The 26,838-nt window shown below is 37.6% G+C and overlaps 2 protein-coding genes across 5 annotated transcripts in view; one reads left to right on the top strand and one right to left on the bottom strand.

Annotated features, from left to right (window-relative positions):
* nphp4 (nephronophthisis 4) overlaps positions 1-12,633 on the bottom strand; it is a 203,524-nt gene extending 190,891 nt beyond the window's left edge. For 2 of the 4 annotated variants that reach the window (XM_046871942.1, XM_046871945.1), the window contains exons 1-2: positions 11,810-12,632; positions 10,658-10,807 (exon numbers count right to left, since the gene is read on the bottom strand). In XM_046871942.1, coding sequence (XP_046727898.1) covers positions 10,658-10,807; positions 11,810-11,944 — 285 coding nt within the window. In that variant the 5' untranslated portion in view covers positions 11,945-12,632. Of the gene's footprint in view, positions 1-10,657; positions 10,808-11,809 lie in introns of all 4 variants that reach the window. The other 2 variants (XM_046871944.1, XR_006928342.1) reach the window with 2 other exon arrangements.
* Positions 12,634-15,798: 3,165 nt separating this feature from the next.
* On the top strand, positions 15,799-26,320 carry LOC124400185. Its single transcript, XM_046871835.1, has 12 exons — positions 15,799-15,901; positions 16,011-16,075; positions 16,859-17,206; positions 17,865-18,089; positions 18,288-18,617; positions 18,691-18,897; positions 19,823-19,946; positions 22,270-22,306; positions 22,393-22,470; positions 22,804-22,901; positions 24,972-25,017; positions 25,789-26,320. Exons 2-12 carry the CDS (start codon positions 16,021-16,023, stop codon positions 25,864-25,866), a joined length of 1,626 nt encoding a protein of 541 aa, XP_046727791.1. The 5' UTR covers positions 15,799-15,901; positions 16,011-16,020; the 3' UTR covers positions 25,867-26,320.
* The last annotated feature ends 518 nt before the right edge of the window (positions 26,321-26,838 follow it).

The raw sequence follows: 26,838 nt of genomic DNA, 5'->3' as shown, positions 1-26,838 counted from the left end.
ATTAGAAGCACATAATTGTATAGGACTTTTTGTCTATTGATCTTATTGCAGACTCCCAAGTCCAATTTTGCACTGATGAGTTGAGCTTTCAATATTATATAATGCGAACCCTCAGTAATCTTCTTCAGGTCAAATAAGTAGTAGTTATTATGGCGCTATAAACGAATGACTAGAAACTGAATCCGATTTTCCTCTGAGGAAGTTATAACCCAAAACCCCAAATATTCTAAATGGTGTTTTAATGTACGTGAGCGTTCATACTTCTGCAAAAGACTCAGAGCCTCTTAAACAATAATATGTGATCCACTTTTGGTCTGCTGATAGTCTGAGAGTGAATGCTCCAGGCAGAGACGCCAGATGAAGCCCCAGGTTAATGATACAGAAAAACTGCTGACTGCCTGGCCAGAACTCAGGCCATTAGTAAGCATTGGCTCTCTCTCACACACATACACACACACACACACACACCTGGTGCCTCATCTATATTGACAGGAGGCAACTGTTTCATTCAGCTTACTACGTTGGAAATTGTAAACATGCCAATCTCACACAAGCTACAGGTGTGTTTTGTGAAGACATAAAATAAAGAATATTTTAGGAAAAGTCCTGGATACATGTGTGTGTGTGAAGTGCTTAGGCCTTCTTAGATTTTTTGAATCAGGACGTAGACATCAGGACCTATAGAACATGTAACCATTTCTCTAAAATATGTCAGTAGTTAGATAAGCTACTCTAATGGTATGTTTCTGTGGGTGGTGTGACACGGCTCGGCGTGTGCAAATTGCCCATAACACGCCTCCACGCCGCTATTTCCGTCGCCAAGCAAGCTATGTCATGCTTAAATATATACCCTTGCTGAAATCGGTTCCACTTCTCACCAGGTACTGCATGAGCCACACTAAGCTAAAAATAGTACGGACCATTGATTGGTCAAGCACAGAAATTACCGAAACGTCCCCATGCCTTTTGGTTGCGGCCGCTACTCTGTCAAAGTGTCTCACGCTTTTAAATAATTGAAGCGGTGTTAAACGGACACTAATGGTTCGAATTCATCTTTATCTATTTACCCAGAGTAATGTTTTCTTATCACTCTTCAGCCTGATCTTGCATTACTCCCCCATGATCCAATTAAAGTGCTCCATCTTCTAGTTAAAGCGACTCCCAAACAGCTTCCTTTTTCCTGTCCTAGTGCACCTTAGATAGGTGTTAACAAACTCAAACCCAATGGCCTACCCAGGACAAGCACATGTAGAGAGATATCTTAGCTTGCATTATGTAATGGTATTTTTTTAAACAATGGCAAAGTTTGCACTCAATAACCTTTGAATTTTTGTTTGGGCCAGTAAAAAGCCACTAAGGGCTACCATTAAAGTAATAATAATGTCCTGCGGAATTTGTACAATTTAACATCAGGTCAAAAAAAAAAAATACCTGGTTTCCTTAAATAGCCGAATCCCCCCCACACACGCATACACACAAAAACACTCAGGCAACATACGGACAGCCCAGTGTTTGCATTGACTGGTGAGCCAAGGCAAGCTGCCATTTTGGTTGAGCTATAAATTGCCTGTAGGTGTGAACAGTGTGTGAATGTACGCGTGAGATCCATGTTGCCCTCTGACAAACTGCCCCGTACAGGGTGTATTCCCATCTCCGACACGTTCCAGAGATTTTCAGATCCATCACGACCCTATGCAAAGAGCTTACTGGTGGCGAATGAATAAATGAATGAATGAATTTGTTGTGATCGTGCCATGAAATCTACTCTATGAAATAAAGCCCTGTTCACAAACGAGCTATCACAAATGTACGCTTGTGAAGCCTTCGTGAAGCTCACAGACAGCCGGGCCTCTCTAGACACGAGAAAATAAAGCGGGAACACTCAGAGAGGAAGCGAATACCCAGAGTCGTATACTCTCTCCATGGCCATAATCCTTGGATGGAGCCACCTGAGGGCGGAGAAAGGGAAAGTGGTGTGAAGTGTGCACTCTAAGGGCAGTGCACTTCAATCCGTTATTCTTTTCAACTTGAGCAAGAGTGCAAACACATTTATATTTAGATAAGGGCTAACACACTCGCACAAAGTTACACAATGCTGTTCGGGTGCATGGGTGAAGAACAGACAGACGAGAAGAAGGCGAGCATGGAGAATTAAAAGATAAAGAAAAAGGAGGTCTGAAGTGCAGATTCGACCGTCTTAATCCGTTTGCTCGACATTGGGAAGATATTTCTGCACCCTGTACTTTCGCCATGTCTGTTCAAGAGAAAACCTTTATGGAGCAGCTGCTCTCAGGGATGTTTACTCTCCTGGGAGCTGAATTATTGATCGTGTCAGAAGTTTGCCTGCCCGGCACATATATAATTGAAGTAAGTCTTCCAGCTCGCATGGAGAAAGACGGGGGGACTTACTGTTGTTTGCAAAGCGCTCCCAACACCACACATATGGATTTTGTCGTGTGGGTTAAGCGCCGCTGTTAAAGCGTGTATTGACGGGCAGAAAGAGAAATGACATGAAAAGGATCAGCATCAGACAAACACAAGAGGACCCTCGCAACATAACGGCAATTTGTATTTACTGCAGGGTTTCCAGCCTGACGAATATGTACCAGAAGTGTATGTGAACATGAAATCTCACATTCCACACTGTAAGTGGTAAAAAAAACAAAACAAATCAAAAGCTTCTTCAAAAGGTAGTTGTTATGTCATCGAAGTGTGAATTTTCTGATTTGGTCACTCAAAGACATTTTTCGGCTTTTCAAACTGGACAATAAGCCATGCTTTATATTTGATGACTTTAAGTCAGAGTGGCAGCACAGCATGTAGCAGGAACCTCGCGGTCCCAGGCTCCACAGTTTGATTTGGTTACTACCTTTATAAAAACTTTCTTTCGGCTTCTCCCATTAGGGGTCGCCACAGCGGATCATCCGCATGTTTCATTTGGCACATGTTTTTACGCTGGATGCCCTTCCTAATGCAACCCTCCCCATTTATCCAGGCTTGGGACCAGCACTAAGAGTGGCTGGGGTTGGTTTCCTGACCGTGGATCGAACCCGGGCCATTAGGGGGTCGCCACAGCGGATCATCCGCATGTTTGATTTGGCACATGTTTTTTACACTGGATGCCCTACCTAACGCAACCCTCCCTATTTATCCGGGCTTGGGACCGGCACTAAGGGTGGCTGGGGTTGGTTCCCTGACTGGGGATCGAACCCGGGCCGCAGCAGTGAGAGCGTCGCATCCTAACCACTAGACCACCAGGGACTTTCAGTTACTACCTTTATAGAAATTTAAAATTTCCACATGGGCCTTCTCCAGGTTTCTCCAGTTTCCTTTACCCTAAAACATTCAATGAGTGCACAGTACAGTAAAATCCTCTAATAAATGACTGTGTAACTTTTTCCTGCTATACAATTATACAGAACCTTACCTATGTGAATAGGGCTGAGAATATTGTAAATGTGAAACACAATTCCACAATAACACTATCTGTTCCTGCTGCAAATATCTGTATTTCTTTCTTTATATTATTGAATATGAACCCTACGACTATGCCAAAGCAAACACTGGAAAGAAACAACACCAGCACTGTCAGCATGAACCGTGAATTCCTGCTCATACAGTTATTATTTTTAGCATCTGCCCATGATATTTTCTAACAAATGCACTCACTTGCTTTATAGCAGCCTATTTGAATCCACCAGGAACCTGATCAGGCAGCTACTAAGGATGAATGTATGTAGGCTGATCCTGATTTGTCCTATGCACTTCATATAGGACTAATCTCTAGTCTCTGTAAAGGGAAAAAATAATATATACTCACGTCTCATAAACATCTCTAGTCTCAACTAGATGTTTTGTGAAACATTTTGTCAATTATATATATTTTATTATATTTATTTATTAAAAATGTCCCCTCCCTATGTATCTGTAGTTGGATGTAGTTAGAATGATAGTCATTTAGAAAAATGCATTTAGTTGAAATGTTTTTTTTTTACATGTACTTTACAATAGAGTGAAATCCACATATTCAGGCAATGTTAGGAAGCTGGGGTCAGCCATGATACAGTACCCCTGGATCACTAAAGGCTAAGGCCGAAAGTGGCAACTCGGCGATACCGGGGTTTGAAGCCCCGACCTTCTGACCAGTAACCCAGAGCCTTGACCAATAAACTACCACCTTGCATCCCAATTATATATTCTTCACCTTCATTTGTTAATTGAAGCGTTTTAATTGTTATGGCTGTATCTCAAGCTCAATCTCTAATATACACAGATCAGGCATAACATTATGATCAGTGAAGTGAACAACACTGATTATTTCTTCATCATGGCACCTGTTAGTGGGAGGAATATATTAGGCAGCAAATAAACATTTGGTCCTCAAAGTTGATGTGTTACAAGCAGGTACAATGAGCAAGCGTAAGGATTTGAGTGAGTTTGACAAGAACCAAATTGTGATGGCTAGACGACTGAAGCATCTCCAAAACTGCAGCTCTTGTGGGGTGTAGCTCAAATTGCTGAAGAAGTTAATGCTGTTAATGTTCGACAGGTTGGGACTGTGTTAGCAGTTAAAGGGGACCAACACAATATTAGGCAGGTGGTCATAATGTTGTGCCTGATTGGGGACCATAAAGTTATGCCTGGTTGGTGCATAGTTGCAATTTGGCATTAAGACTTCAGATTTCATTCTAAATACCTTTCAAGTCAGTGAGTTTTCCTTTTTTTTCCCCAGTACACAAAAAAAAAAAAGCTAATTCATCTGAATTCATTCAAATGTGAGACTCCAGTTTCAAGCGGGTGAATTGAGTTCATTTAAACACTCTGTCTCTGTATATCAAACATAATTTGGTCATGTATTTTCAAATAGAAGCCTGCAACAGCCACATTCTCACTGCACAAATATATTAATTTAATCCAATTTCTTAATACTCCTGCTATAATTCAGTGGCTACAAACCCGATTCCAAAAAAGTTGGGACACTGTCCAAATTGTGAATAAAAAAGGAATGCAATGATGTGGAAGTTTCAAATTTCAATATTTTATTTAAAATACAACATAGATGACATCTCAAATGTTTAAACTGAGAAAATGTATCATTTTAAGGGAAAAATTAGTTGATATTAAATTTCATGGAATCAACACATCTCAAAAAAGTTAGGAGAAGGCCATGTTTACCACTGTGTGGCATCCCCTCTTCTTTTTATAACAGTCTGCAGATGTCTGGGGACTGAGCAGACAAGTTGCTCAAGTTTAGGATTAGGAATGTTGTCCCATTCTTGTCTAATACAGGCTTCTAGTTGCTCAACTGTCTTAGGTCTTCTTTGTCGCATCTTCCTCTTTATGATGCGCCAAATGTTTTCTATGTGTGAAAGATCTGGACTGCAGGCTGGCCATTTCAGTACCCAGATCCTTCTTCTATGCAGCCATGATGTTGTAATTGATGCAGTATGTGGTCCGGCATTGTCATGTTGGAAAATGCAAGGTCTTCCCTGAAAGAGACGACGTCTGGATGGGAGCATATATTGTTCTAGAACTTGGATATACCTTTCAGCATTGATGGTGCCTTTCCAGATGTGTAAGCTGCCCATGGCAAACGCACTCATGCAACCCCATACCATCAGAGATGCAGGCTTCTGAACTGAGCACTGATAACAACTTGGGTTGTCCTTATCCTCTTTAGTCCGGATGACATGGCGTCCCAGTTTTCCCAAAAGAACTTCAAATTTTGATTCGTCTGACCACAGAACAGTTTTCCACTTTGCCACAGTCCATTTTAAATGAGCCTTGGCCCAGAGAAAACGCCTGCGCTTCTGGATCATGTTTAGATATGGCTTCATTTTTGACCTATAGAGTTTTACTCAGCAACGACGAATGGCACGGTGGATTGTGTTCACTGACAATGTTTTCTGGAAGTATTCCTGAGCCCATGTTGTGATTTCAATTACAGCATTCCTGTATGTGATGCAGTGCCGTCTAAGGGCCCGAAGATCACGGGCATCCAGTATGGTTTTCCGACCTTGACCCTTACGCACAGAGATTGTTCCAGATTCTCTGAATCTTTGGATGATATTATGCACTGTAGATAATGATAACTTCAAGCTTTCTGATTATTGCTCCACTATTTTTTGCCACAACATTGGGGGAATTGGTGAACCTCTGCCCATCTTGAGCCAATTGACCTAATAAGGTGCAAATTGGTCCTCCAGCTGTTCCTTATATTCCTTTCCGGCCTCTTATTGCTACTTGTCCCACCATTTTTAGAATGTGTAGCTCTCATGAAAATCAAAATGAGCCAATATTTGGCAATTTCAAAATGTCTCACTTTCAACATTTGATATGTTATCTATATTCTATTGTAAATAAAATATAAGTTTATGAGATTTGTAAATTATTGCATTCCTTTTTATTCACAATTTGTACAGTGTCCCAACTTTTTTGAAATCGGGTTTGTACATCCACATGAGATTTCATAATGTAAAATACCTGTCAAATTTTGGACGAATTAGTCTTTTATCGTGTTTGAGACACATGCACGTGCCTTCTGTTTATATGCAACACATTAGGTAATTTAATAGGACTATTTACTATAAACAAAAAAATATATATAAATGTACAGATGTTAAACTATTTTCATTAAAAAATAAATCCTCCCTCAGCATGAATAACAGCTTTACACACTCTTGGAATATGGACCATTAGTTTTCTAAACATTCAGCTGAAATAATTTGCCATGCTTCTTGTAAAACTTGCCAAAGTGTTCTTTTCTAGTTGGAGATTACTTTCTGACTGATTCAGCAGTGACTGGGCAGCACATTCTATGATATATAAAACTCTACACCCTACAGAGTTTGGACGTATGCTTCATTATCTTGTATGGTGAAGTTGGCAAATAACTGCATGGTGTTGAAGTATGGAATTGTGCCATGTTGGTTCAGTATTCTTTCACCCAGTGATTGTAGATGTGAAACAGTCTGCTAACATCTTATCTCCTGTTCTTTGTCTTACTTTAGTTCTTCTGTTGGAGCCAAAAATGTCAAATTTAGACTCGTCGGTTCACAGAACATCCAGTCATTCATTGTTCAATTGTTATGTGTTTTTGTATCTAGTCTGTAGCATATACACCGACCAGGCATAACTTTTGAAACCAATCAGGCATAACATTATGACCACCTGCTTAACATTGTGTTGGTCCTTCTTTTGCTGACAAAACTGTTCTGACCCATCGAGCATTATAGCATTTACTTCTTCAGCGGTTTGAGCTACAGGTGCTCGTCTGTTAGATTGGAGCCTTCGCTCCCCACGTGCATCAATGAGCCTCGGGCCGCATATGACCCTGTCTCTGGTTCACCACTGTTCCTTCCTTGGAGCACTTTTGATAGACACTGACAACTGCAGACCAGGAACATCCCAGAAGAGCTGTGTTTTTGGAGATGCTCTGACCCAGACGTCTCCCCATAACAACGTGGCCCTTTTCAAAGTCACTCAAATCCTTACGCTTGTCCATTTTTCCTGCTTCAAACACATCAACTTTAAGAAAAAATGATTTCTTGCTGCCTAATATATCCGACCCACTAACAGGTGCCATGATGAAGAGATAATCAGTGTTATTCACTTCACCGCTTATAATTATATAAGGTCATAAATTTATGTCTGATTGGTGTTCCCAAACTTTTCCCAAACACTGTCATTGGTTAACATTAATACTAAATAATCATGCTTGCACTACACATGTAATTCAACTAGAAAGTTTTTTTTATTGAATTGTGTGACCACATATTCAAACTTTTTAATATCGAGAGCAACCTGTGGCAATAAACGAACTGCAAATAACGGAAATAAAACCTTTCATGACATTACATCATATGTACATAATATGTGTGTTACAAATAAACAACCTTGAAACTTGATTGTGTCAATCGGTGGTATTGGCTGGATAGAGATCCAGGGTCTGAAACTGGAATTTAAAGAAACGCTCAATGGTGAGTGCATGTGTTGCATCAGAGGAGTAAAATAGGTGATATGATTCAGACCTGTCTGACAAGCCTAAAGATGACAAATGCAGGCGGAAGACACTGACCACTTGCAGCTCTCTAACGAAAGTAACAACCATACTGAACAGCAGGGCTTCTAGGAATGGTCTGCTTTCTACCGAAGCGACCACTGCGCAGTTTGCCTAAAGGCGGCTGAGCTGAATTACTGTGCTTATTTTCACACATAAACGAGCAAAGAGAAGGAGTTCAGCCGCTCTGCAATCCACAGCAATGTTAAAATACCAAACGCATAACCGGTTGTGATGTGATACCACAGTGCCCTCTGTTGGTCAGAAAGGAGTCCAGCATGAATACAGAATGAAGCACCTTTTCCAAGTGCTTGTTAGTAAAACCAGTGATTCACGAGGGGCTAAAAAGGCAGAATCAATACACATGGGGCCGGTTTGTCACATTCTGGAAGCATAAGTGTACTCTGGAAACCAACAAGCCCTCCATAGGCAAGGCTTTCGATGTTAATCTTCAGAAGCACCGATAGATTGAACCGCACAGAGACGGCTCAGGCCGAAGAGTCAAACTCGGAGTACACAGATTACATTACAAATGAATTAGACTTCATGGGAAGAAAAAAAAACAGCAGAGCTAGCATCCACATGATCATTTTGAACAGGAGATTAATTTAGCATATGCGAACCCTGCGTAATGCGTGTGTTTGAATCGGATATGTCCAATCCGCTCTTCATTCATCCGAATCCATCTGTTGTGGCAAAAAAACGAGCTTGTATCACGTGAGGTTTGGTAATTAACTTTCATCCACCAACTCTTATGTGTCTTGCAAACATTTGTTTTGTCATAGGCTTCCTATCTTCGAGGCAGGCCAGAGGAAAGCACTGCTTTAATATTATCTCTTTTTCTCGCCTAATCACTCTTTCTGTTGGGAGTCTTTCTGCGAGGCGTATATTAAAACATCCATCATGGCTGACAGCTCTTCTGCAATCTCACACAGTCGTCCCCCCTGCTGCCTCTGGTACTCGTAGCAGAACCGCTGCTGCGTTCTGATTTCAGCTCAGAGCCTAAAAGCATAGGGCTGGAGATATGCAGCAAATCAATGGGCACATGCAGTTATTATTAGACATGATTTTCCCCTCGAAACATGATTTGGACAATAACCTCACACGATTTTTATGGGTATTGTGCTTAATGTCAGGAATGAACAGTCTTGACGCGTAATTGTTTTACTTTTGGTTATTATGATCCCTTTGAGACACTTAATTGTGACCATCTAAGCCATAAACCAGAACAAACCATGAACAATGATAATTAATAAAAACAAATACAATTTAAAAAAGAAGTTAGCAGAAGCATGATTCATATTTAAGGTCCCTCCAAACCTTACGGTCTGAGATCAAAAGGTAATGATGGATACGACGGATCAGAATTTTTCATTTCCTAATATTTAAATTGAGATGTATTAAACAACTTGATAACAACAAATGGAACCTTAAGTTTAAACCTATTAATTTTTTTAAAAATCTCAAATATTGGAACTTGTGATTGACAGGTGGTTCTTGTTGCCCAGGTATGTTTGTTAGATTGATAATTTAACCAATGGACAGCTCTGAATATTTACACTCTGATTAAACCCTGGGTTTTGCCTATGAGGACAACAAAAGACAGACCACCTGGAAGACCAGAGAGCGGCCAATACGTGAAAAGCAAGTCATTTTAAAGAAAAAAGACAGGTGAAAATCAAAACAAAGCATCACCAATACAACAATTTGTGAAGGTCAAAACCTTTTTCAAATAATCAGATAATAAATATGTCAGCCAAGGACAACAACAGCAAACCCAAAAACAACAAAACATCAACAATAACCACCGAATTTGGTTGTGGATTGAATAGAACAGCTCTTATTTTTCACATTCAGGGATTGTTCATATCTCCTATAGCTAAATAGACTTAAAAAGCACTTTTTCATGTCAGACATTATTAGTCACAATGCAAGTCTCTGCGCTACTACAGAATGTCAATGTATTGCCATAAGCATATTAAAAAAACATTTGTATAAAAAATACATTTAACACCCAATGACCTGAGAATTTAAATGATGTGGCATAAATGTAGGTATTGCAGTTAAAAAAAAACTTGACTTAATACAAACAATTGCTTTTTGCATTCCGTTATAAATTATAAAATGATCATGAATGTTTTGTTTTATTGGATGGTTATAAATAATGTTGTACTTTACCGTTTCTGAAAATGCCTTACTACTTTGTTATGCATTATTTAATGATCCATATATCACCTATTAAACAGAAGAAATGATGACATGGGCTCCATCTTTAGTCTAGATATGTGTAATTGTCATTAAAAATGCATGAATGTCTTTTTTTCAGGACGTATTTAACTGGTTCCCAGTGGAGCTGTTGCTTTGTCTGTGCAGAACCGAGAATCACAAGAAAGTTTTAGATTTTGGAAAGTGTTTGAACAGCCAGTATTACCATTTTTGGGTTCAACAATAATTCAGGGTTCAGGGTAGTACTTTATAATAAAACTCACGGACATGAAGTAAAAAGTGGCCTGAGAAAAATTGGGGGAAAATAAAACCATCTAACTGGAAAATCCTGATGTGAGCCATCCAGAACCTGAACCTTGACAAATCTCCTACCTCATTAAAATGCACTTTGCTGGGTTGTTCCTGATTTCGCTTAGTGGCCTGGTGTGGTTTACTTTTCCAAGTCCTTCCAAAGAATCGATGGAGATTGTTGTCAAACAGGGAGACGTGTAGCTCGAATCTGTCTGGTCTCACATCCTCTGCCTGGACACAATACAAACACACATGACTCTATTTTCTAAGACAATACCAGTGAGTGAGTGAGTGAATGAGTGAGTAAATAAGTGAGTGAGTGAGTAAATGAGTGAGTGAGTGAGTGTGAGTAAGTGATTAAATGGGGTGTGTGTGTGTGAGTGAGTGAGTGAGTGAGTGAGTGAGTGTGTGTGTGTGTGAGTAAATGGTGTGTGTGTGTGTGTGTGTGTGTGTGTGTGTGTGTGTGAGAGTAAATGGGTGTGTGTGTGTGTGTGTGCGTGTGTGTGTGTGTGTGTGTGAGAGAAAGTGTGAGAGTGAGTGAGTGAGTGAGTGTGTGTGTGTGTGTGTGTGTGTGTGTGAGAGAGTGAGTGAGTGAGTAAATGGTGTGTGTGTGTGTGTGTGTGTGTGTGTGTGTGTGTGAGTAAATGGTGTGAGTGAGTGAGTGTGTGTGTGTGTGTGTGTGAGAGAGAGAGAGTGTGAGTGAGTGGCCATCAAGACTTCTCTTTCTCAAGTTCACCACTTGCTTTGCTTGCACTTCGAGGTGCATGTTTCCTCCATTAACAATTACTATGCACCATAAAATCTTGTCTTAAAGTTAAAGGATTGGAATGAATGATTAAATGTTTGGTTTTTAGGTTTCAGGTTTCTTTGGCATGAAGGGAGGTTATGTGGATGTACACCAGAAGACATGGTGCTGTGTTTTTTTTTAAATAAAGCAGACCAGACCAGTTTTACACATCGAAGACATAAAACTCATCAGTGATCAGATACTAAAGATCACGTTCTTTTGTTTATTTCACTTTGTTGCACACATTTCCATTATATTTCCTACAGGCTATTGCTTGTGTTCTGGTTTCCAAACTTCTAGATTGGATTTGTACCCTCTCCAGGGTATCACCCACATTCTGCTTGAGTTCATACCTACGCCGATACAGTAGAATCATGAAGATTGAAGCTTGACACTGTGTGTGTGTGTGTGTGTGTGTGTGTGTGTGTGTGCGCGTGCGCGCTAACCTGGGTCAATTGAAGCCCGTCCAGTCTTTTGAGCACGAGTCTGAAAGCCTGGCTCTGGGCCTGTGCTAGCCTGGCAGTTTGGTTAGGAGGAGGAATCGCTCGGTTTTGATCGAAAATTCGTTTCCACTCCGACATTTTCGAGATCGCGCGTTTTATCTCCTCTCATCAGACTTCAGGGATTCGTGGCAGCAATTAAACCTGCAGCATGCACCTTTATTTCCTCCTGAAAACCTAAACTCAACCCAAGAAGTCACCGTGAGCACCTGATTCTGTTCCATATTAATCAGACAGCAGAACCCATCCCCGATCCCATTTCCCAATCTCTGCTCTTCACTCACACTTGTAGTTAAACAAACATGCTAGTTAGCTCTTTTAACTGTGCTTTTCCGCTACGGTAGATTCATTTTATTCGAATATGTCCTCTTACCCTGCCTCCTTCAATACAAAATCTCAAAGATAAATCACTGCACGTGTAGAGAAAAAAAGCTCAAACCAGATCTCCATCACACCATCGCCGCCATGTTGTTTACCGTTAGCGCTAAGCAGCTGTTGCCACGGTGACGAGGAGCCGTTCTTCTTCACTCATATTTAAAAAAAAACACTTGCGCTAATGAGGCGCCATCTTGTGTCACGACGCTGAAATTGCATTCATGGAGATGTCTGATCCCAGAGTCGAATCCCCAGAGCTCCAGGGCTCCTAAGTCTCATTAGCTATGGAGATTTTTGTTATACAATAAGATATATTCCATTAACTCCATAGAATAATTTACATGTTTTTGTGGACACCCCTATCTACAGCGACTGACAACTGAGCTGTCAAAAGTAAAGGACCTTGGTCAAGGGCACAACAGTGGCAGCTTGGTGGAGCTCAGCTTTGATCTCACAACCATCTGATCGTAATGTTCATTTGGCCAATCAACAGTCAGGGTTAATGGCAGGACCAACAAGACCTTCTTTGCTGGCTTAAACTCTATATCACTGACTAACATTGAATTCATTTTAGTACATGAATTTGAATTAATTGTTTTCAAATATTCTAAAAAAGTCTATTCTCTTTATTTCATAGTGTCTCTTTCTTCTCTCACTTGTGCTGCTTCCTATAGTGTAAGTTTAGTTTAGAGTTTCTATCCTATTATATTTTAGCCACCACATTACGTGTTGCTGAGGTCAAAGGTATCAATAACATAACAATGAAGCTGTTGCTTTAATCAATCAGATTTAGATTGGGCACACTGGGACCATCCAGCAGGCATCCAATAACCAGTATTTTCATGACAATTGATTGGATGGTCAGAGAGTGTGCTTGTCAGGGCTCGCGAACCACATCTGTAGCAAACTGCACACGCTCAAATATATTTGTGTGGACTTAATAGCTGTTTTTTTATTCCACAATGGCTGGCAAAAAAGGAGCTCTTCGGTAGCAGATACACACAAGAAAAGCTGGATGTTGTGAGGAAAGGTCAGGCAAAACAACCTTTTTATGAACTATATATATTTTTGATTTTTCTTTCCTGTAGAATTTGCACAAAAACACACAACTTGCCTTCATTTCAAGTCTGTAATGAAAACTGTAATGCTCGGAAACAATGCACAAAAATTTCACGAAGTTAATATTGATGTTTTTGCAAGAGATGATGTATGCATGTGGTGCAGCCATGGCTACGTGGCTACAGCTGAAAGGAGACTGGTTGAATTGTGTTTATTGTGTTTATTTCTTGCTTTAGTAATGCCATTCATTTTTACTTCATCAGATACTTGTCTATGATGCAGTGCTCTGTTTTAAGGAGTTACAGTATAATATCGATGGTTCCTAAAGCCATGAGGTCATAATGATGGTATTATAAAGATTGTTCCATTTCTCTGTGTACTGTATTCTATATGGTTGTAATGACAACAAAATCCTATTTGACTTGATTTGATCATACCTTTGGCAGTGGTGGACAAAGTACACAAACCATGTATTTGAGTAAAAACAGAGATACAGTAGGTGAAATATGACTTCAGTAAAAGTCAAAATGCTTCCTTTATGCTTTCTTTTGAGTGAAAGTACAAAAGTATTTGCCTTCAAATGTATTTAAGTATCCAAAGTACTGTACTATGATTTATTATGGCTATAATGTTCCTATTAATCATTTCTGTCATACTGTAAGACTGTTGCTTTTATCAACTCAGTTTATGTGAAAAGACTTTAATGTTACTTTTAACACACCAATCTATTAATATTTTCTTATCCATTAATATTAATAATTCAAACACTGATTGAAAGCTATTAAAATTATCATGAGCCCAAAAGCTTTTTTCAACTACTTAAAAAAAAGAAATAAAAAAATTGCACAAATAAGTCCATGAGCGTTGTGGCAAGTTCAGGAGTTTCTTTAATCATTTATCTTTCACAAAATGTTCTGCTTGGTGTTGGACTGACACTGAACTGTATGTTGGTGATGGGTAGATACCACCAAGCCAGAAATCAAAACAAGTTAAAACAGAGTATGCCCTCGACCCTGATTGGTGGTGTTAGGGTTTAAAACGGAACAACTGATTTCGCAAAATGTAGTTGAGTAAAAAGTACGATATTTGACTTTGAAAAGTGGTGATAAAGTAAACACTTCCCCACATAAAAATACTTAATTAACTTCAGTTATATTTAAAACCTACTTAACTACAGTAACAAATTACATTTATTTTGTTACTGTTCACCGCTGACTTTTTTTTTTTTACTATACTGCATAACCCAAAGAAAATCCTTAAAGCCTAAGAACTCTATGCTTTTAGAATTCTTTTCAGATCTGTGCCTAAACATAGTCATATTAGCTTAACTTGCAGTTTGTTTGACCTTATTGTGCTGATATTTCCTTTTAGTTGTAGTTTTAGCTGTGAGACCTTATATAGACATGTGTGTGCCTTTCCAAATCATGTCCAATCAACTGGATTTGCCACAGGTGGACTCTAATCAGAGTGTAGAAACAACATGAAGATGTTCTAGAGAAAGCTACATTTCAAGTCTCATTGCAAAGGCTTTGAATATATTTTAGATTTCACAGAAATACGATATCTGTATTTGTGTAGACTGGTGTAAAAAAAAGAAAAAAATTAAAGCTTAAGGCTATATGGGAAAATATTATAAAACCAGTGTAGAAATGAAACTGGTGTATCAGATTTGAAAAAAAAAATTCCGATTTTATATAAATACAGACGAATCCTACCAAAGAAATTGCATAAACATAATAGAAGGAAGTGGTAACTCAGTGGTTAAGATTGGGAACGTCTGATCAAAAGATGGAGTTCAAATCTAAGCACTGCCAAGGTACTGCCATATTTGGCCTTCAATACTCAACTTTACAGTTGTACTGTATGAATAAGATAATTGTAATAAATTGCCAATAAATTTGTAAATAATAGAAAAGTATATTATTTCAATATTGTTGTCATCAGTATAATAGAAAAAAAGAAAAATTATCCAAATTAAAAACCAGAATACTTTTGCAGATCAGTTTTATAAAGTCAGACCTAAAAAAGAATTGATAAGTAGTTTTTTTTTCTCCTCAAATATTTGAGCAGATGTATTGCTGGTTATTCTTATTTTTGAATCTTATTCATATTATTATTAATATTATTACCCCCAGAATTAATAAAAATATATGAAGATTTAATAAAGTGAAAAATATGCAGATTGCACAGCATGGACCTGATCTACAGTACATCAGACTACTGCATATTTTGCACATACACATAAACCCCTTACCTTTACATTGCATATTTTACACTTTATATATGCACACGTCTGTTTCTTGCAATTGGATTATTATAGCTTTATTACATCTATAATCATTCTTATGTTTCTTGAATCTTCAATCTTGATAAATGACATTAAAATATTAAAGATTATATAAATGCAAACGTTTTTTACTGTGTTTTTGCTGTCAGTGTTTTAATATAAACTACTTGTAAATTTTTCCTAATTTTCCTCCTATATTACCTTTTTTTTGCACAGTTGTCACGACGTCTGAAAAAATAGAGGAAGGAAACAAACACTGTTCATATTACACATACACTCTGCCTAGTCCACTTCTGCTCTGTCCACGAGATAATACTGTAAGTAACTACAAACTTCTTTAAGGCTTACAATTTCTTTTTCTTACATGGACATTATACACACACAAGAGCAACAATTTGGTGAAATCTCTTGTGTACTTACTCTCAGAAACATTACAATGTTGTTGGAGTTTGCTGGTTTTCTTCACTTGATCTTTCTGATACATGCTCAAGGTACCGTCTCTTTCTTCCTCTAGTTCTTTATATTTGTTTTATATATTTGTTTTGGATCTGTGGATAGATAGATCATTTATCCCAGAGGTAAATACACAAACTAAAACGTAGTTTAAAAATCAATTTATTTATTAATGCAAGAAAATCAATAAATTAATTGGTAGCACTATATGGACAAAATATTGGGACACCTGACTTTTTTCATCCATGTGGTTCTTCTTCAAAATGTATTTTTTTTTTAGAAACTTGAAGGCACACAATTGTATTGGATGTCTTTGGATGCACAATGAGAATACATTTGAAATTACGAGAATAAAGTTTTGGCCTGCCGGAGTATCTTTCTCTTGAGAACAATTCCTCTTCGAAAAGTACGCGATAGAAACTTGTCTGTGTCCATTTTTAAGATGCATTTGAGCAAACCCACCCTCTAAGGTCACACAATAAATTGGTCACAGAATCTGGTGCAACAACGGCGTGCCTGTACTTCAGCTACTGCTATGAATGTAATTTCGACTTTATGCTCATAATTCTTTTCTCAGAATATTCTTTTATTGTGGCACTAAAACATCATCATAATAATATAATAGTAAATCTAGACAAAAAATAACTTTGAACCTTGAATGAGTTGTAGAACATGGCAGGCAGTACAATTTGTGTATACTGTATTTCCTCTCTCTTACGCTCTCTCTCTTTCACTCTGTGTGTGTGTGTGTGTGTGTGTGTGTGTGTGTGTGTGTGTGTGTGTGTGTGTGTGTGTGTGTGTGTGTGTGTGTAATTATGCAGTTTTTTCTCCTCAGAAAACCTGGCCTGTAAGATGTGTTGATGAAAGCATCTGTACATTAGAAACCATGCACGTGTTCATCAAATGCTCTTACACACACAGCAGCATCCACACTGTGATCTGGTTCAGTCCTAAACAGAAAAATAAATGGAAGAAAGAGAATTATCCAGAGGATCTGGCTTTGGACTTTGACTTTGCTGGCCGTGTCAGTCACACTGAGACCCTAAACTCCAGCACTCTGACAATAAGAGACGTGAGACTGCGAGACTCTGGAGAATATCGCTTCATGCTCGTCGCAGCAAACGGAGAGAAATATCTCAGCTCATCAGCCGTGAATCTGACAGTAACAGGTTATAAATTATTTCAATAAAATACTGACGTATCATAGATTGTGTACAGGATTTATTTATAACCAAGTGAAACTATACTTTTGTGCTGTTTCTCTTCTGATCACGTATATTTAATGAGTAGAGCAGTACAATAGTGTGTATTGCAGTACAGTATTGTGTATAGCATTACACAATAGTATTGCAGTACATTTGTGTGTATTGTAGTGTGTAAATGTTTTTACTATACAAAGTGAAGTACTTTTATACACAATAGTGCATAGCAGTACATCACTGTGTATAGTACAAAAAAAAATGTATAGCAGTACAGGATTGTGTATAGCAGTACAGCATTTTATATAACAGAACAATAGTGTGTATAGCAAAATAGTATTGTGTACAGTAGAATAGTATTGTGTATTGCAGAAAATTATTGTGTATAGCAGTACAGGATTGTGTATAGCAGTACATCACTGTGTATAGTAGTACAGGATTGTGTAGCAGTACAATATTGTATAAAATACTACAGTGTTGTGTATTGCAGTACATCAATGTGTATTGCAGTACAATAGTGCGTACTGCAGTAGCGGATTGTGTATAACAGTACAGTTTTGTGTATAGCATTTTACACTCCTTAACCAGTCAAAGCAGAATGTTGTACAAATGCTGTAAATGTGTTCAGACTTGCAGGTGAAGGTACACCCCGGCATCATGGAGCAGCCATTAACGCTCACCTGCAGCACCCATTGCAGACTGACTACAAACTGGATTACCTGGTGGAAGAACGGCATACGTGTGAATGCGCTCCAAAATTCTGAGCCTCTTAATCTAGCTGGTGCTGGTGAAGGAGGCAGCTACTCCTGTTCAGTCAAAACCAAAGTGAATAATATCTATTCCCCTGCATACTGTGAGTATAAGGTCTGTTTTTCATCTGTAATTCTTCACTGCATATAAAATGCGCTAGAGTGCATTTTCTGCACCCTTGTCCAGTTCAACACCGACATATAACAGCTGAGCAGGAACATCTTGGCAGTTTTAGGATTTGAATTCACAACTTTCTGTTCGCCATCTCAAACTATTCTCCTAAAATGCCTGACTCTTGCAGGTGTTTCGGAAAAGGATTGCTGGACTGTGACTTATGCTCAAAGAAGAGTGTGTGCTTTAAAAGGTTCATCTGTGAACTTCCACTGCACTTATTTATATCCCAGTGGACAAAAAGTCAATGAAAGCTACTGGACGTTCAATCAGAAGGCCGTGAGACGTTTAGAAGAGTTTGCAGGTCGTGTGGAGTTTGTCGGAGATAAAGTGAATAACTGCACTTTAAGACTGACTGACCTTAAAGAGAGCGACTCGGGAGATTACCGCTTTCACTTCACCACCAGTACCCCACACAGAGCCTTCAGTAGCTCACTCTGGGTCCAGCTGATTGTTACAGGTGAATACATTTCTGTTTAAATGTAAAACAAAAATGTCCATACTGTATTTCTGATCATTTATTTCTATTGTAGATGTTCAGGTCAGGGTGAATTCTACCAAAGTGTCTGATGGACAGACAATAATTTTGAGCTGTATTACCAGCTGTACTCTTCCTCACCATATGTTTAGCTGGTACCAGAATGGCAAATACATAATGAACAAACCCACCAAATGCAACAATCTTTATCTGGATGAACCTAGCTACAACGATAGAGATGAATACACATGTGCTGCAAGAGGTAATATGACTCTTTATCCATTTCCGTAGACTTTTAAATCATTAAGTCATTTGTGTTAAACAATACACCTCAATGTTTTGATAATGGTGATGATGAGCATTGTGTTCCAATTTCCCAGTATCCTCCATAAGTATTCAGGTTGAGTCCATAGCATATGATTTTCATCACTTTTTTCCTGATCAGTCAAAACGATAAACTAGCTTTTGATAGAGGGGGGAAATACATGGAAAGACTATGTCTATCAGGAGATGTAGTCATAAGATGAAGTCAGAATCATCCTGCTCTAGTCTCTACAGTTTCATTTACAGTTCATGAATCTGATTAGTCGGATGGCTTTCTAAACCTTACACTCATTGTTATGTTGCCAAAACTTTTGACAATGCAGACTATGTCCAAATGAAAAAGGCTCACTTCATAAATTCATCATAAATTAGGTATCAATCACAGGCGGACATACAAATATTAGAAAAGTTGCAATTTCATAAAAAAGAGTAGTTAGTACATCATACACAAAGAGTATATAGTATATACAATTTATATAAAGAGAGAGAGTGAGAGAGAGAGAGAGAGAGAGAGAGAGCGAGAGAGCGAGAGAGCGAGAGAGAGTCAGTTTTTTGCAAATCCACTATATGTGAAAAGATTTACTGAAATATAAAGATATTCATAAATAAGAGAAATTGAGCCATTATTGGTTGTGTTAAAATGCTTGGAAGTTCTGTCATTAGGAGACACAGATACATTAAGTAAAGCAAACACTGGATTGGAAACAATAGAGAGCTTTCTCCAAAAAACAGGCTGGAGAGATCATACCTAGATACCAGATAGAAAAGTGAAATGTGAACTAAGATGAATATGGGTTTAGCAGAGTGTGAGAGTATTACTAGTGTTACTAAATTTAACATTATGTGTTTGCTTCTCTGAAAAGTCATTGAAGCCAAGAGCATCACAGCAGGTTCAGAACGTGATTGGTGGTGGATTCAGCATGCTATATATGCAGCAGTGGGATTCCTTTCAATATCAATTTTGATTTTGTTGATTCATCTTATCAGGTGAGTGCTGGGAGGAAATATATATAGTCAAATGTTTACGAACACCTGATGAGCACATGACATACAAATATACAAATCACTGTCAAGAATTACTTTGTACTGTAGAATTAAGAATTATACTGGACATAGTAAGGACTATAAACAAATATTCTGGTAAATTTAACATGAAAGATCTCAGGTGGTCTGTACAGATCTTTGACCTTAACCCCAATGATCAGCTTTGGGATGAACTGGAACACAGACCACGTTCCAGGTCTCCTCACCAGACATCAATCATCGTACTAATGCTTTTACAATTGAATCCCTCAAAGCTACGTTTCAAAATTTGACACATATTGATATAGGTCTTAAATTTCACACTTAATGGTCTTTAAAAGTTTTCAATTGAACATGGTATAATCTGCAGACCTTGTGTATGATTTTTTGTTGGGGACTATGACTGGGCATCGACTTTTACATCAGATATTCCAAAACAAGAGCTAACATGCTAAAGTTTTTCATTATGCTTTCAGAATGACAAGCAAAAATAAAACATACACACACTCTATGGCCTATTTTTGATGTTCAACCTCGAAGCATAATGATAACCTTTAGCATGTTAGCTCTTGTTTTAGAATATCTGATGTAAAAGTTGATGCCCAGTCATAATCCACAACAAAAAATCATACAAAAGGTCTGCAGTTAATACCATGTCAAATTAAAAACTTTTTAAAACCATTAAAAGTGAAATTTAAAACCTATATCAAGACATCAAAAACACAAACACATACACAAATACATTATTAGCAATTGTCCTTAACCAAGCCTTAAATTAATTATTTTTAAACCCAGAATCGCTAAACTTGCAATTTTTTTGCATTTAGCTAAAATTACATCTGTTATACTTCTGTGGTACAATCCACAAGAGATCTGCACAAATAACAGAAAGCTGATTTTCTGTTGCATGTTGGTCTAATTTTTTGTTGTAATACAGCAAATTAAGTATACTTGGATTAGCTAAAGAAAGAACTACACCCATGGAAACAAACAAAAAACATCCAGAACTTTTAACACCTGTTTTAAATTATTTAAGACCTAGAACAGCGAATTGAAGACTTTTTATGGCTAAATTTTGATTTTGAAATGTAAAACCGTAAAACCGTACGAAAACCCTGCTACAAACACTATATAGACAACCGTATTGGGACAACTGACTTTTCCAGCCATTTGTGTTTTTTCCCCAAACTGTTAACACAAATTTAGAGGCACACAATTTTGGATGCAGTAGCATTAAATTTCCCTTCACTCGAACTAGGAGACCCGAACCTGTTCTGGCATGACAATGTCCAAGTGCCCAAAGCCAGCTATATGAACATATTGTTTACATATTTTGGAGTGGAAGATCTCTGCTATAGTGCTCTGATCTAAACACTATTGAACAACTTTGGGATGAATTGGAATGCTGTCTGCATGCCTAGCCTCTTTACCCTACATCAGTCCCTGACATTAGAAGTGCCCTTGTGGTAAAATGAGCACAAATCTCCACAAGGACCCTCTAAAATCTAGTGAAACATCTACTTGAAAAAGTGGAGGGTATCGTATCAGCAAATGGAGACTAGATGTGAAATTGGAGGTTTGAAAAGTAAATACAAATCGTATGGTCAGTTGTCCACAGACTTTTGTCCATATAGTGTATGAAATGTATGAGTGTTAGTGCTAGAAAAGCATTATGGGTTTTTTTTGGTACAGATGACTCATGTATGATGTTGTGTGGTGTGTTTGGGGTATTTTGTACATATTTTGAGCAGTATGATGTTGATGTTGCAGAAAGCTGCTCTATCTGAGAAGTTATATGAACAAATAGAGCAAGATACTTTAGTCTAGATATAACAGATATTAATTAATACAATAGATTCAAAAAATCTTTAAACCATGCACATTGACTTAATTTAATAAGACAGAGAGTGACTTATTAATTATTTTGTGTCACCAGGTTGCTCAACAAGATCAGACGGATTTGTCTAGTTGTAAAATTTCATCAGATTTTTTTTTATAGAAATATAGAACTGAATTGACAAGAACAGACATACATATAAGAGTATATAAAACAGGAAACCACATAGCATTGCTCACATTCGGGCACAAAGCGGCTGAGTAAGCAGGAAATGTAGTAAATATAGTCCTGTACAATTTGAAGCAACTACAACATAAAAGACAACAAAAAAGACACACACACACACACACACACACACACACACACACACACACACATATATGAAAAACTAATGATAGTGAGTTTTATCTTTTACACTGCAATGATCAATGATTTTCTTTGTGTGTTCAGAAGGGCAAAACGAAGCAAGAATGATACAGATACTCAGGTATGAACTTTCTTTAAGCTCGCTATTGTTCAACTTTTCTGTTTTAAAAGAATCTTCTTTTTGTTCTTAAAAATTTCCCCCCCTAGTGTATTACAAACCCTGTAGTTGACATATACACCAGTCTGGACCCAAAGACCATGTCTCCCACTTATGATGTTCTTAGTGTAAGTATTCATTTTGATACTGTAATGTCAAATTCATTATATAATTACCCTGTTCTTCGCTTTAGCTACTCTAAGAAAGCATACTGATCTGGGACAAATATAGATGTATGGTTAACACAATAAAGGGGGGGTGGGGTTGATTTGTGACATTTTCCGACATTGCTTCATCATTTTGCGCCTTTGAGGAGAAAATGGTTCCATACTGTACATGGAGACTTGTTTATGAGATTCTTCCAACTGCATTTGCTACAGTATATAAAGTGTCAAAAATGTTTGGAGGGCAGGAGGTTCTGGACTAAATTTGTCTCTACACTTTTGTCTTTGCTATATTAGAATTTTCAGGCTGTAGAGGTTTCACTAACAGACACCTACACTTCTCTAAGCCCTGTAAACCGGTCCTCTGATTACTGCACACTATTTGCCTATTCAAGGTAGGATGTTCTCAGCCACCCACACACAATACACTGAAACATGCAACTTTAGAGGAAAAAGAACAAGCACTGTTTCACTTATAACCCTTTCCTGCAAGTGCATAATATTAAGGGCCCAAGCACCAAAGACATAACATGGATACATGTTAAAAGTACAAGTTAGAAATACACAGATAAATAAATAAATCTTAGAAAAATCATGGCAAAACTTTATTTTTTTCAGAGTGATTATAGCACAAGTGTGCATAGCCTGTATTTACTGCTACTTTGTTAAATCTTTGTTTATTTATTTTTTTAATATAGCACTTATAGGAGTCTAATAAACTTTATTAAACTTTATTTTATGTTTCCTTCCAAAATAATTTCTGGTGAGGGAATCTCCTATACACTGCCCCCACATAAAACAGTCCTCAACAAATCCCCCAAATACTAAAAAAAAGGGATTTAGATCTGGGATCTGACTTTGAAAAAAAAAAAAATTCTTTGTAGCAATTTCTTTGTTAACTTGCGTAATGTTTTTTGGTATGTATGGAAATGAGGACATGGTAAGCAGTAAAAAACCCTCAAAGCTAAAAAAAAAACCCCTCTTTCCTTCTCTTTTTTATTGTACATTTCCAACACACTACTCGTGATCCATTCATAAAACTGCACTCAACCACACCCCCTACAACCACATCTTAAATGTGTGCTTTATATCGTTACTATGCTGAAAGTCTTTCTTCATCTTCAGCTGTTTAAATGAGGTTTTCTGCTGGTTTAAATAAAAAAGTATTTGGAGCTATTCATGATTCTCTTTAACTTGACTACCGCCCCAGTCCCAGCTGAAGAGCATGGTGCTACCACCACCATGCTTCACAGCAAGTGAAGCATGGTAGAGCTTGACAAAAAGTAAATTGGGTTACAAAGCAAAACAATTAAAATGTATCCCAGTTACACAATCAGCATTATCATCATCATCATCATCTTCATCGTCGTCAAGCAAGTCCGGGGTGAAGTTAATTTACAAAGAGGTTGCGGGAGGAAGGCAAAGACGTAGATATAAAGCTCTACATACATTCACATAAGAAAATATATCCAAGGTGGGCTTGGATATATTTTCTTATGTGAATGTGCCTTCTATCTAAACACTGTATCTCATAGCTCAGACATGCCTGTCAAGCCACCTCACACCGTCTCCTTGTTGAATACTTTCCTATAGCAATATATTATTTATTTGTTAATAATTAAAACCTATTTAGTGAGTAAATTATAGGCAATAGTTTAATATTAGGGTTAGTCCTTAAAATGACTAATTTAAGATCTATCTAACTATTTTATTGTCTATTAAAAGTGTTGACTGACAAGAAGCATTTTTATTCTTCATTATTGAATTTTTTTTTAATAAAAATTATTTATAAAATACATAAATTTTCCTCTTAAACACACATATACACACATGCATCTTGTTACATATACAGTGCATACACATGAAATTACGCAAAAAGTGTACAATTCCCATGAGTATAGAGGAAGTCTACTGTAGACCTACATCCTCTATTTGAGCCCCTTTTACAAACAATACCTCTTTCTTTGGTCTACACATTTTGTGTATGTTGAAATGTCAAAATGATGAGGATGTGCCAATGTCCACAAATTTGGAATGTGCTTTTTGAACATCCCATTACAAATCTAATCCTCAGGCCAATTGACTGGGCAGAGTCCCAAATCTCCCAAATCTTGTCTTATAGCAAATAATAAAAATTAAAACAAATTAATTGCAGACAATTTGTCTGTGGTGCTCAGAACTACATTTTTCATAAGAAAAAATGTGAGATCTCAGCCTGAGAGATGTGAAGGCTGTAGCTCAAGTGGACAATCACTTGTTTATCGATGTAAACAAGCTTTTGTTGTTTTGTTGCTCTTGTTTTACATTTGTCTGCCTTCAAAACTAAAACGGACAAGCTGCAATTACATCTGTTACTCCCTGCCTTACATGAAAGCTAGCCTTTAAAAATAAGAAACTGAAATAACACAAAGAGAAACCCTGTAACATTTACACTACTAAGGTTTGATCTGATTTTGTATGTTAAGGATGATGAGACACCAGCAAATGCATCCGGCACACGTATCCGGTCAGGTAATAACCTTATTTATTAGCAATATACTGTAATCTCTTTGTGAGCAATAATAATGTACTGTTAAAAGTATAATAGCAATATCAAGAATACAATTATCACAATAATAGCACACGTGCTATTATTGTGATATACACAGATGAGGCATAACATTAAGCTACCAATCAGGCATAGCATGATGACCACCTGCCTAATATTGTGTTGGTCCTCCTTTTGCTGACAGAACAGTTCTGACCCATTGAGCATTAACAGCATTAACTTCTTCAGCAGTTTGAGCTGCAGTAGCTCATCTGTTGGCCTTCTCACATGCATCAATGAGCCTCTGACCCAGTCATCTAGCCATCACAAAATGGCCCTTGTCAAACTCGCTCAAATCTTTATGCTTGCCCATTTTATCCTGCTTTTAACACATCAACATTGAGAGCAAAATGTTTACTTGATGCCTAATATATGCACACACTAACAGCTGCCGTGATGAAGAGATAATCAGTGTTATTCACTTCACCTCTGATAATGTTATACTGCCATGATGTTATGCTTAATCTGTGCATAACTGCATAATGTATATATGTTATTGTGAGTATATGTGTAATGTGGAAATGATTTGATGTTGATGCTTAACCCCAGCACTCATATGGAGAGAGAGAGAGAGAGAGAGAGAGAGAGAGAGACAGAGACAGAGACAGGGATAGAGAATGTCTTACACATTACACAGAGCAGTAATCAATAGTTTATTACATTCTATTACCAGTGTTATATTTTTTCTCTTTTAGGTTGCAAAATCTTCAGCCGGTGCAGAACTAAAAGAATCCTCAGGCTCAATGTATGAAAATGTAGTACTCAAAATGTAGAACTGTTAGACTGCACCACATTCATTGCATAATTTATTTTGAGTTTGCATGTGATATTATATTAGTATAGAAACTGTTGGTATTTTTTTTGTTGACAATTAAATAAATAAAAAAGCATAATATGCAAAAATGAATAAAAACAGTCAACACTAGAATAAAAACTCTAACAGAATCAGCTATAGGTCTTAAGCATATTATTATAAATATATATCTTTATATTAATGTACAGTCAAAGCATACCAGGTTATTGTTATATTCTATCTATAGTTTATAGGACTGTGGTTTAGAGACAGTGGCATTGAGTAAAAGACAGGAAGCTGGATTCAGTAAAGGATTAAAAAAATAAGTTTATTAGAGGGACCACACATGCAGGACGCTTTAGAGACAAGGTTAGAGAGGCGAGATTGAGATGGTTTGGACATGTGCAGAGGAGGGACGTGGGGTATATCGGTAGAAGAATTCTGAGGATGGAGCCACCAGGAAGGAGGAAAAGATGAAGACCAAGGAATAGGTTTATGGATGTGGTGAGGGAAGACATGCAGGTAGTTAATTTGAAAGAGGCAGATGTAGAGGACAGGGGAGGTATGGACGGATGATCAGCTGTTGCGACCCCTAATGGGAAAAGCCGATAGAAGCAGAAGAAGATGACAACGATGAGATTAACTGTGCATACATTGTGTATAATTCATAAAAAATGTTGGTTCTGTTTTATATATAAAAATGTGCCTAATAGTTTAACCATTAAAAGCTTAATATTTTGATATTTTAGACTTGTCCATCCCTCCTTTTTGTCCAGGAGTTTGGCTAAAGATATTTTTGTAATGCATGACCAATTAAAAAAGCACCACAAAGATTTACTTCACACAGATTTAGAACCAAAATTTTTAAAATTTAACAACTGATGGCTCAAGTTGCATACTTGTACCATGTTCAGCCTTGTTCTAAAACATTACCTGGCTTAAAGGACTGAGT

This window comes from Silurus meridionalis, chromosome 17 (assembly GCF_014805685.1).
Source record: "Silurus meridionalis isolate SWU-2019-XX chromosome 17, ASM1480568v1, whole genome shotgun sequence".
Taxonomy (NCBI): domain Eukaryota; kingdom Metazoa; phylum Chordata; class Actinopteri; order Siluriformes; family Siluridae; genus Silurus; species Silurus meridionalis.
This window is presented reverse-complemented; position numbering and strand designations above follow the sequence as displayed.

Bases quoted from the DNA above. Each gene is read 5' to 3' on its own strand.
- LOC124400185 (XM_046871835.1), top strand. From the start codon at position 16,021: ATGTTGTTGGAGTTTGCTGGTTTTCTTCACTTGATCTTTCTGATACAT. The intron at 16,076-16,858 runs GTACCGTCTCTT...GTAATTATGCAG, and splicing joins CTTTCTGATACATGCTCAAG to TTTTTTCTCCTCAGAAAACC. The intron at 18,618-18,690 runs GTGAATACATTT...TTTCTATTGTAG, and splicing joins GGTCCAGCTGATTGTTACAG to ATGTTCAGGTCAGGGTGAAT.